At 36.8% G+C, this 12,795-nt stretch overlaps 1 protein-coding gene across 3 annotated transcripts in view; it reads left to right on the top strand.

The window, feature by feature from the left end:
• Positions 1-12,795, top strand: part of ERICH3 (glutamate rich 3) — a 118,685-nt gene that overhangs the window by 69,211 nt on the left and 36,679 nt on the right. For all 3 annotated transcript variants that reach the window (XM_007528116.3, XM_060202184.1, XM_060202183.1), the window contains one exon: positions 3,833-4,019. In XM_007528116.3, coding sequence (XP_007528178.3) covers positions 3,833-4,019 — 187 coding nt within the window. The remainder of the gene's footprint in view (positions 1-3,832; positions 4,020-12,795) is intronic.

Below are 12,795 nucleotides of genomic sequence, written 5' to 3'. Positions count from 1 at the left end.
CAGCAGAGCCTCTGACCTTCCATGCTAGCTTACCTCTGAAATTATTACTTGTTACTGGTGATGCCACTGGTCAAGTTCTCGCTGTCTTTCTCTCTCTCACCAGTTCTTTGCTCTAAATCAAGTCAGCCCCCACTGACAGTGAAGCTGCTGCTTATTTATGGCTTATCCTTCTCCTTTAACACTATAGTGATGGAATAGAAGCAGGTGAGGGCGATGAACAGCTTCAGGCAAGCATGCCACAGGTTCCCACTGTTCTCATCAAAACTTCAGTAATTTTTCATGAATAATTGCTGCTCAGTTTGCTTTAAGACTAGTCTATTTTCATATTTTAAGATATCATATTTTAAGGGAGGATTTGGTGCCCTCACACTAGATATCTGGTATATGAATGTTGTCTCTCCTGCTAAATTATAATATTTTGAGGGAAGAGACCATATTTGATTTTTTTTAATCTTTTCCCAATCCCTGGTACCTGAAACAGTGCTTTATTTTTAGAAATATTATCAGATGCTTTCTATTTATAATGATTGTGTGAGAACAGGTGGACTGGGTGTCCCTCCTACACCCATCCTACACCCTTACCTCATCGATGTCCGTTTTGTAACTGTAAATTCTGAAATGCAATAAATATACATGATTTACCAAGGAACACTGAAGTAAGAAGTGGAGAACTGACACATGGTTCTTACGATTTCTGGTCTATGTTCCTTCCATTATTTCCTACAGTAACTATCTAGTCGATATTGGGATGCTTTAGAAAGTTTTAAAGTACAAAATGGCAAAGTAAATAGGAAAGGAACAAAAACAAAGGGTGTAAATTTTTGCTCAGTAAGTTTGGAATGAAAGAAAGATGGAAGAAAAAGGGAGGAAGGAAGAAATGAAGTGAAATAATAGGGGTTTGTACTCTTCAGTGACATGAGCACCATATGGAAGGACAGGTGCATATAGAAGTTGACCTTCTATGCCCTCTTGTGGTTTAGAGTACTTTAGAGATTCAAAGAACATGATACAGCCCCAGAGTGTATCATATTAATTTACTTTAATGATAGTAATCCAATAGCTTTATATCTATCACTTATGAAACCCATGTTATTAAGACAAGTAGATTTTAATATCTGATGTATCTTAGTTTCCCTAGGCACTTATTTTTTCATTTTTCTATCTGAATTTGTTAAATTTTGTATAACAAATATTAGAGTACAAAATATGGGCTTTTCAAATAGATATAAACATTGATAGTTATATCTATAATATATTAGCCACCCGATATCAGTGATCTTGGGAGAACTAGTGCAGTTTCTAGTGGAGAGAATAGGGACAGAGAACTGTGGTGGAGGAAAAGGTGTGGAATTATACCCCTGTTATCTCATAATTTTGTTAATTTTAATTTTAATTTTTTTTGCCTCCGGGGTTATTGCTGGGGCTTTGTGTCAGCACTACAAATCCACAGCTTGTGGTGACAATTTTTTTCTTTTTCTTTTTCTTTTTTTTAACTATTTTATTCTGTAGGACAGAGAGAAATTGAGAGGAGAGGGGGAGATAGAAAGGAAGAGAGAGAAAGATGGTTGCTTGCAAGCCTGCTTCACCACTTATAAAGCCTCCCTGCTGCAGATGGGAAGAAGCAGCTTGAGCCCAGATACTTGCATGGCCCTTGTGCTTAACCAGGTGCACCACTGCCTGGCCTCCTTATCTTATAATTTTGTAAATTAACATTAAATCACTAATCCATTTTTCAAAGGTGGATTTATCTTTATTATTATTTGTTTAAATTGCTATCAGAGCAATCATTAGGCCTCTGTTCAAATCCACTGCTCCCAGCATCCACTTTTTCCTTTTTTTAATTTTCCTTTTTTTATTTGATAGGAAGGAGAGAGAGGGAGGGAGGGAGAGAGGGAGAGAGAAAGAGAGAGAGAGAGAAAGAGTGACTAGTAGAACAACTTTACCACTGGTGAAGCTTCCCCTCTGCAGGTACAGACCAGAGGTGTGAACCTGGCTCCTTGAACAGGGTAATCAGTATGCATAACCAGGTGAACCACAGCCTAATCTCTGGGCTCATTTTTTTTTAATTAGCCCATTCTTTAGCATAAATTATATTTAATATGGATTTTTAGGGGCATAAATGGCATAAATATTTTCTCTCTCCCCCCCACGAGCAGTGCTCAGTTCTGGTTTATCCTGGTACCTGGGATTGAACCTGGGGCCTTTGGTGACTCAGGCATGAAAGTTTGTTGGCATAGTTATTATGCTGTTTCCCCAGTATTTTTTGATGCCTATGAAATAAGTTAAACTATAAATTCATTATTAGAGGGGAATTTCCTATGGCATTGTCCTAGGGCTTAGGACTATAGAGATGAGTGAGAATAGTTCCAGTTCTGCACATTTCAAAAACACGTGGAGCTGTAAACATGTAGACAGTTATGTTCTACACATGAAGCTTAAGCATCACCTGGGAGTATAAAGCAAGGCACATTTGTCAGCCCTGCTCAATCTGAAACTCTGAGTGACACCTAGAAATCTGAATTTTATTAAATTTCTGACTCATTCTGATGCACACTGGTGTTTAATAACCACTGGGATAGCCATATGTTTTAGATATTTAAGATACTGTAGTTAGAGTAATAATAGGACATGACTGCATAGCAGAGAGGTGAAAATTGTCAACTCAGTTATTGGTTGAAGAGAAGAGGAGTCCAGGAATTTTTCTTTTTCTTTTTGGTAGGATACAACATTACAAGTATTATGAGAAACAAGTTCTGAATCACTTTAGTGGAGAGTTTCTCTGTCTTAGGGTTTGGGATCTTGAAGGTAAGACTTTTCAAAAAGCATTCTAAAGACTTGGAATGATGAAAAGTTGTTAATTGCAAACAGTGATTATTAATTTACTGGTGGAATTTGGGAATAGCTAGGAGAATAAAATGGGGTTCTTAAATCTAGGCAAAGGACTGAATGGGTTTGAGAGAGAATCATTATGCCTCAATCCCATTATATTACTATGTTTTGATTCAAAACAAGAGACATGTTTAGTAATTTATTTTTCAAAAGATCGACTTATTTTATAAGAAAGACCAGAAAAAATGCATTATATGGGATACTGGGATTGGACCTTTGACCTCATACATGAAAAGTCTGCATTCTACCAGTTAATTTGCTTCCTTGACTGTGAGAAACTAATTTAAAAACTTTACTGGGCTCACAGGAGCCTTGTGTTATGTGTTTCATCAATAGATAATATAGTAGGAAAATCATGAAATCTAGAGAGATATTTGATTTTAAACACTAATTCTCCGACGTACTTTATGATCTTGGGTACATTACTGAACTTCTCAAAACCTTAACTTCTGAATCTAGATACTAGCAACAAAATATCCCCACACTAAGCTGGGGAGATAGTCAGTGTTAGAGCTTAAGACTCTCAAGCCTGTTCTCCCAAAAGTCCAAGGTTCAATCTCCAGGACCTATGATATGCCAGAGATGACTAACATTTGACCCTCCTCCACCCCATTAAATAAATATTAAAAATACTTCCATTTCATATGATTGTAGAGAAATTACCCACTAGAGAGGATGATAGTGGATAAACAGAGTAAAATACTCATAAAATGTTAAGTATTATTATTTTATAGATCCAAGTGCTTTATAAAGCTATGAGTACTTACTAGAAATAGATGTAGTAAAATGTTTTATGATTAAAATTTCCCTCAAATTAAGAAGATGATCTGAACCATAATATTATACTTATCTAAAAGAATAATGTGATATTGGACATGTTTGTCCCAAAGTCAGTTGCTTTCACTAATGTATTTCTTTTTTATCTATTTATTTTTAATTCCAGAAACCTTTCAGTTTATTTCCAAAAGGCACCATGGTTTCCCCTTCAGTCTCACCTTTTTCCTGAATGGGATGCAAGTGAACAGGTTAAGCTCCTGCTGTGAATATAAGCATCGAAACGGTTCCAGACTAGGAGGCAAGCGAGGCTACTTTGGGTTTGTCTGTGTCGAGAGATCATCTCCTTGTTACAAGTATGGAAATCAATATCCTTTGGTAGAGGGCAAGACACAAATTTCTTTTGAAATGATTTACTAGTTTACTTCTCTGTTAAGATATAAGTGTAGATGAACCTAGAAGATCTAAGTTAAAGATTGTTTATTACAGTCCTCTGTGTTATGTTTTAAATTGTAAGATAAAAAATAGAATTCTCAGATGTGCTATGTAATTGGGGGTTAAAAGCTGATAGTGCTAAAGATGTGACTATATTATGTTAAGACTCAGAAAACCATTTGCATGCCCCTAGTTTCAGTCACAGGCATAACAAAATGTAGAACGATTTTTTTTCCTTTTTTTCTTTTTCTAGTTGTTGAGAGGGTTAATGCTTTACAATTCACTACAATCATTAAAACATGAATGTAATTTTTTTTTAATTTTTTATTTAAGAAAGGATTAATGAACAAAACCATAAGGTAGGAGGCGTACAACTCCACACAATTCCCACCACCCAATCTCCATAACCCACCCCCTCCCCTGATAGCTTTCCCATTCTCTATCCCTCTGGGAGCATGGACCCAGGGTCATTGTGGGTTGCAGAAGGTAGAAGGTCTGGCTTCTGTAATTGCTTCCCCGCTGAACATGGGCGTTGACTGGTCGGTCCATACTCCCAGTCTGCCTCTCTCTTTCCCTAGTAGGGTGTGTCTCTGGGGAAGCTGAGCTCCAGGACACATTGGTGGGGTCTTCAATCCAGGGAAGCCTGGCCAGCATCCTGGTGGCATCTGGAACCTGGTGACTTATTTACTAGTTTTCACATTAAAATTTTCATTTGAAATGATGAGACTTATAGGGTTTCTTTAATTTTTCCCTTTTTTCTGAAAGTACTCATGGGAAATTGAAAATACTTTTCTCCCTGGGACTTATTGTAATGGGAGAAGGTCCAATAGTTTACCAGTAAGCCAATTAACACATGTTAAATGGCTGTGAGCATGATGACCACAAAATAGGGTAAGGGGAAGAGAGGAAGTTCTAAGAGAAGACAAGGATGAGAGGATGGTATTATTCCTAGAAGATGGTCAGGAATCACCTTTCTGGTAAGATAACTTTTGATCAGAAATCAGAAATAAAAGCTCTCTTCCTCCATACAATTGCTTAGGTAAAGGAAACATATATACACAGGACTTGAGGCAAGAGCATGTTGGGTGTGCCTAAGTTAGTGTTACAAAAATAAGAAGCCTCACAATGATTAAAAAATAAAGTATGGAGACTGTCTGGCCTGGTCATATAGAGTTCTAAGGTACTTTGATTTTTATTTTGAGAAGGTTGCAAACCTTCTAAAATAAGTTTGGGAAAATTACATCTCATGTTTTTACAGTAGTTCTTATGGGAAAAATTAACTAGGATTATTGAGGGGAGGGTATAAATATTATTATAACTACATTAATTTGGAGGAAAAATTATAGAGTTGTAAGTGTGATCTGGTTCTAGATGTATTCTGCAGGTTGGATTTAAAGGATGTATTGACTAATTGGATGCAGAGCATGAGCTAAGAGCAGAGTAAAAATTATTGCCATTTATGACTGAATACCTGAAATGATGTCCAGTTAGTATGTGCGGAGATTAGGAAGAAGCAGAATTGGGAGTAGAATGAACACATTTTGCTGTGAGTCATACATTTCTGAGAGAGGCCCAGTGGTAGTATACCCTGTACACAGTGCGACAGTGCACAAGACACAAGGACCCTGACTCAAACCCCCATCCTTACCTGGAGGAGGGAAGCTTTATGAATGGTGAAAGAGTGATTCCAGTCTCTCCTTCTCTCTCTCTTTCTTCCTTCATCTTTGTCTCCCTTACCCCTCAACTTCTCTCTATCACTAGGAGAGAAGATACAGAAAAATGGGGGGGGGGTTGATGATTAGTAGGAATGGTGGCAATGAAAAGTGATAAGAAATATATTCATGAGATGTGAAGACATAGCTACTGAATATGTGGATACAGAGTCTGATGAGAGGCTAGAGATAGCCATCTAAGAATAGTTTACAGATAGCAGCACTTTAAGTCATAAGATGCTACTTAGGGATTGAATGTAGATACAGAAAATACTTGAGTAATGACCTCTAGCTCACTGCAGTTCAAGAATGAGGGAGATAAAAGAGAAGGTAGCAAAAAAAAAAAATTAGAAGGCAGTCCTATAATTAGAAAGAGAACTCAAGAAGAATGATGCCCTGTAGATTAACAAAAGAAAAACAAACAAACAAACAAAAAACCCCTGCAGGATAAGGGAATGATCAGCTGAGTCAAATATATAAATATATGAAGTAAAATGAACACAGTGGAGTGAGCGTTGATTTAGTAATGGGTTCTTTATTGGTGATGTAGGCACAAGCTACCATCGCAAAGTAGTAGGAATGCAAGCTTGATTGAAGTGGGTTTAATAAATGAGAGAGGGAGTACATAGAGAGGGCCAGAGAACATAGATGATTCTTTTTAGTTTTGCTGTAAAAGGTAGAGCTTGAGTGTTAGCCAGGAGGGAGGGTGCAGGGATCAGTTATTTTTCATATCGGACCTTCTCCAAAGTGAAAACATATGCTGATACAGTTGATACCCTATATTACAAAAATAAAACAAAACAAAAACATGACATAGTAGGAACAAAATTGTCGGAGCAAAATACTTGACTAAACCAGAGGATATCAAACCTAGGATTCAAATGGAATCACTGGCCTTAGAGGAGGAACTCTTATAATCAACTAAAATGCACAGTTCTTTTTTTTTTTAATTTTTATTATCTTTATTTATTTGATAGTGACAGCCAGAAATGGAGAGGAAGGGGCCATAGAGAGGGAAAGAGACAAAAAGACACCTGCAGAACACCTGTTTCTTCACATGTGAAGCTTTCCCTCTGCAGGCTGGGACTGGGAACTTGAACCCAGGTCCCTGCACATTGTAACATGTGCAATCACACAGGTGTACCCCCACCCGGCCCCTCGCACAGTTCTTATATTATACCAGTGTGATTACTTCACAGTTTTTTCAAATACATAATGTTGTTGAATATCCCAGATGAAACAATATAGTATAATTTTATGTCTTCTGCTAAAGGGCCCAGAAAAGTCAAGACAGACTGGTTCAAATGGGGAAGACATAAATATGTGCTATCTTGCTCCTTTGACCTTGTACCTATTGAGGTTCCTCTGATTATTCCAGAAACACCAGCACTGAACAATTTCCATGAGAATCAAGAACTAACACTAATGAGACTAATAATACCTACAGGAAAATATTTTAGTTATTTTAAGAGATACACATTATTTCCTCTAACTGTAGTATTTGAAAACTACTTTCCTGGAGCTTTTATGAGAAAAATAGAATACTATTTCTAAAATCAATTCTAATTTACCTTTCAACCCTTCCTTTCCCACCAAAAAAAATAGTTAAGTAATACATACTTCTAAAATATGGAGGTTTCACAATTGTACTCATCCACAATCATGAGAATTCTTTGAAGAGACATGGTTATAATTTCAGTTGCTGGAGTGAAACACAGAAAGGAGTACCTACTCAGAGAATGAAGACTGCTTTGAGCTTTCACAGTCAGAATCCACACCTCAAATTATACTCAAAAGTCAGATAGGTAGGCAGTGATGAGGAGATCACAGAGGTTACTCACTTTGTCCAATTCCCGTAAGCAGATGGGAAATAAAAAGTCTGTGCACACAATAGGGAGGCATCAAAGCCTCTACATAGAGCATAAACTAAAACTAACAGCATATAAGGGACTCCAGCTCAATGGATTTTGTGTTGCCATTCATAAGGGAAGAACAATTTGAACAAAAGGCAACTCTAGAAATCATTCTATGGAGATTCATGACACCTTTATCCCAAGGATATTCTCATTTGTAAACAAGTGAGGATCTTAATTTGTTGATCTGTGGAGTGATAAATCCTGTAAGACAATGTCTGTAAGCTACCCCACAAATAATATGGCACAGAGGAAATGCTCAATAATCTTATCATTACTATAACTAATATGTATGTATAATTAATATTATGACTTTTATATTATTAACTTGAGAGAATAGGAAGTTATAGAATTCATCCATGTTAAGTTTGTTATAATTACTTAAATATGTATATTTTGTTTAGCTCCAGGGAACAAACTTAAGAGCTTGCAATGTTCTCTCTTGCTGAGTTGGTTGATATATACATACACACACACATATATATACACATCCATATATACATATATATCCATATATAATAACTGTATAATATATATGGATGTATATACATATAACTAATATATGCATGTATATCATGTATATACATGTATATATAAGGCATGTATAAAATAATATATGTATATACATTCATATATAATAAAAATACACTTCAAAGCACACATTTTATTATTTATTTATTTCTTATTTATTTATTGGGGGATTAATGTTTTACATTTGACAGTAAATACAAAGTTTGTACATGCATAACATTTCTCAGTTTTCCACATAACAATAAAACCCTCACTGGGTTCTCTGCCTTTACTTTTTGTACCTGTAATCTCCCCCACCCCCGCACAAACCCCAGAGAATTTTATTGTGGTGCAATACACCAACTCCAGTTCAGCTTCTACCTGTGTTTTCTCTTCTGATCTTGTTTTTCAACTTCTGCCTGAACATGAGATCATCCCATATTCATCCTTCTGTTTCTGACTTATTTCACTTAACATGATTTCTTCAAGCTCCATCCAAGATGGGCTGAAAATGGTGAAGTCACTATTTTTAATAGCTGAGTCATATCTATCTATCTATCTGTCTCTCTATATATATATCACAACTTTCTCAGCCACTCATCTGTTGTTGGACACCTGGACTACTTCCAGGTTTTGGCTATTACAAATTGTGCTGCTAAGAATATAGGTATACACAAATCTTTTTGGATGGGTGTGTTGGGTTCCTCTGGATATATCCCCAGGAGAGGAACTGCAGGATCATAGGATAGGTCCATTTCTAGCCTTCTGAGAGTTCTTCAGACTGCTCTCCATAGAGGTTGGACCAATTTACATTCACTCCAGCAGTGCAGGAGGGTTCCTTTGCCCCCACAACCTCTCCAGCATTTGTTGCTGCTACCTTTCCTGATGTATGATTGTCTCACAGGAGTGAAGCAGTATCTCATTCTTGTATTTATTTGCATTTTTCTGACAATCAAAGACTTGGAGAATTTTTTCATGAGTTTCAAAATGTTTCAAGAGTTCAATGAAAATGAGGACACAAGCTATCAAAATATTTGGGACACAGCTAATGTAGTACTGAGAGGGATGTTCATAGCCATACAGGCACACATTAGGGAAAAAGAAAAAGCACAAATAAGCAGCCTGATTTCACACCTTAAAGACCTAGAAGAAGAAGAACAAAGGACCCCTAAAGCAACCAGAAGGACAGAAATCACTAAAGTTATCACAGAATTAAATAACATTGAAAATAAGAAAACCATACAAAAGATCAATGAGTAAATGTTGGTTCTTCGAAAGAGTGAACAAAACCAACAAACCTTTAGCCAGACTCACAATACAAAAAAGGGAGAAGACCAAATGAATCAGATCATAAATGAAAGAGGAGATATCACAACAGACACCACAGAAATTCAGCATATCATGTGAGACTTCTATGAACAACTCTATACCATCAAGCTAGAGAACCTGGAAGAAATTGAAAACTTCCTAGATACCTACGAATGTCCAAAGTTAAGAGGAACTAGATAATATGAACCGGCCCATCACAGCTAATGAAATTGAAACAGTTAACAAAACACTTCCCAAGAATAAAAGTTCTAGACCAGATGGTTTTACAAATGAATTCTATAAAACCTTCAAAGAAGAACTAATACCTCTATGTTTAAAAGTCTTCCAGAAGATTGAAGACACTGGAATACTCCCTGCCAGCTTTTATGAAGCCAACATCACTTTGATACCAAAGCAGACAGGGACACAACCAAAAAAGAAAACTACAGACCAATATCTCTGATGAACATAGATGCTAAAATATTGAACAAACTTCTAGCCAACTGGATACAGCAGTATATTGAAAAGATTGTTCATCATGACCAACTGGGGTTTATCCCAGGCATGCAAGGTTGGTTTAATATACGCAAATCAATCAACGTGATCCACCACATCAATAAAAACAAGACCAAAAAAACCACAGGGTAATATCAATAGATGCAGATAAAGCCTTTGACAAACTACAGCATCCCTTTATGATCAAAACACTACAAAAATTGGAATAGATGGAAAATTCCTGAAGATAGTGAAGTCTATATATATTCAAACCTACATGCAGCATCATACTCAATAGTGAAAAACTGGACGCATTTCCCCTCAGATCAGGTACTAGACAGGACTGTCCACTATCACCATTACTATTCAACATAGTGTTGGAAGTTCTTGCCATCACAATCAGGCAGGAGCAAGGAATTAAAGGGGTACAGATTGGAAGAGAAGAAGTCAAACTCTCCCTATTTGCAGATGACATGATAGTATACATAGAAAAAACTTATGAATCCAGCAAGAAGCTTTTGGAAATCATCAGACAATACAGTAAGGTATCAGAATACAAAATCAACATTCAAAAGTCAGTGGCATTCCTCTATGCAAACACTAAGAAGAAATTTAAATCCAGAAATCAATTCCTTTTACTCTAGCAACAAAAACAATAAAATATCTAGGAGCAAACCTAACCAAAGAAGTGAAATATTTTATGAGTCACTACTCAAAGAAATTGAAAAAGACAAAAAAAAAAAGAAATTAAAAAAGACACAAATAAGTGGAAAGATATTCCATGTCCATGGGTTGGAAGAATTAACATCATCAAAATGAATATACTACCCCAACCCATTTACAATTTTAATGCTATCCCCATCAAGATTCCAACCACATTTTTTAGGAGGATAGAACAAATGCTACAAATGTTTATCTGGAACCAGAGAAGGCCTAGAATTGCCAAAACAATCTTGAGAAGAAAGAACAGAACTGGAGGCATCACACTCCCAGATCTCATTGTATTATAGGACCACTGTCATCAAAACTGGATGGTACTGGAACACGAATAGACACACTCACCAGTGGAATAGAATTGAGAGCCCAGAAGTAAGACCCCACACCTATGGACATCTAATCTTTGACAAAGGTGCCCAGACTATTAAATGAGGTAAGGGGAATCTCTTCAACAAATGGTGTTGGAAAAAACGGGTTGAAACGTGCAGAAGGATGAAACTAAACCACTATATTTCACCAAACACAAAAGTAAATTCCAAGTAGATCAAGGACTTGGACGTTAGACCAGAAACTATCAGATACTTAGAGGAAAATATTGACAGAACTCTTTTCTGCATAATTTTTAAAGACATCTTTAAAATTTATACACTTACTAAGGCAAGTATATACCTATGGGACTAAATCAAATAAAAAAGCCTCTGCACAGCAGAAGAAACCACTTCCCAAACCAAGAGACCACTCACAGAATGGGAGATATTTACATCCCATACATCAGACAAGAGGCTAATAATCAGAATATATAAAGAGCTTGCCAAACTCAACAACAAGAAAACAAATAACCCAATCCAAAAATGGGGAGAGGCCATGGATATAATATTCACCACAGAAGAGATCCAAAAGGCTGAGAAACATGTGAAAAATGCTCCATGTCTTTGGTTGTCAGAGAAATGCAAATTAAGACAACAATGAGATACCACTTCACTCCTGTGAGAATGGCATACATCAAAAAAGGTATCAGCAATAAATTCTGTAGAGGTTGTGGGGTCAAAGGAACCTTCCTGCACTACTGGTGGGAATGTAACTTGGTCAAACCTCTGTGGAGAACAGTCTGGAGAACTCTCAGAAGGCTAGAAATGGACCTACCCTATGATGGTGCAATTCCTCTCCTGGGGATATATCCAAAGGAACCCAACACACCCATCCAAAAAAATCTGTGTACACGTATTTTCTTTTTTTAAAAAAACACTTTTAATTTTTTAAAATATTTATTTATTTTCCCTTTTTGTTGCCCTTGTTTTTTATTGTTGTTGTAGTTATTATTGTTGTTGTTGTTGATGTCACCTTTGTTAGATAGGAAAGTGAGAAATGGAGAGAGGAGGGGGAAGACAGAGAGGGGGAGAGAAAGATAGACACCTGCAGACCTGCTTCACTGCCTGTGAAGCGACTCCCCTGCAGGTGGGGAGCCAGGGGTTCAAACTGGGATCCTTACACCGGTCCTTGTGCTTTGCACCATGTACGCTTAACCCACTGTGCTACTGCCCGACTCCCATACACATATTTTCTTAGCAGCACAGTTTATAACAGCCAAAACCTGGAAGCAACCCAGGTGTCCAGCAACAGATGAGTAGCTGAGCAAGTAGTGGTATGTATATACAATGGAATACTACTCAGCTATAAAAAAGTGGTGACTTCACCGTTTTCGGCCAATCTTGGATGGACCTTGATAAATTCATGTTAAATGAAATAAGTCAGAAACAGAAGGATAAATATGGGATGATCTCACTCTCATGCAGAAGTTGAAAAACAAGATCAGAAGAGAAAACACAAGTAGAACCTAAACTGGAATTGGCATATTTCACCAAAGTAAAAGACCCTGGAATGGGTGGGTGGGGGTCCAGAAAAGATGCTAGAAGACCTAGTGGGGGTTTTATTGTTATATAGAAAACTGGGCACTGTTATGCATGTACAAACTATTGTATTTACTGTTGGCTCTAAAACATTGATTCCCCAATAAAGAAAAATTTTTAAACAAGCACACATTT

This window comes from Erinaceus europaeus, chromosome 11, assembly GCF_950295315.1.
Source record: "Erinaceus europaeus chromosome 11, mEriEur2.1, whole genome shotgun sequence".
Classification (NCBI taxonomy): domain Eukaryota; kingdom Metazoa; phylum Chordata; class Mammalia; order Eulipotyphla; family Erinaceidae; genus Erinaceus; species Erinaceus europaeus.
The sequence above is the reverse complement of the archived record's forward strand: the minus strand, read 5'-3'. Positions and strand labels throughout refer to the sequence as shown.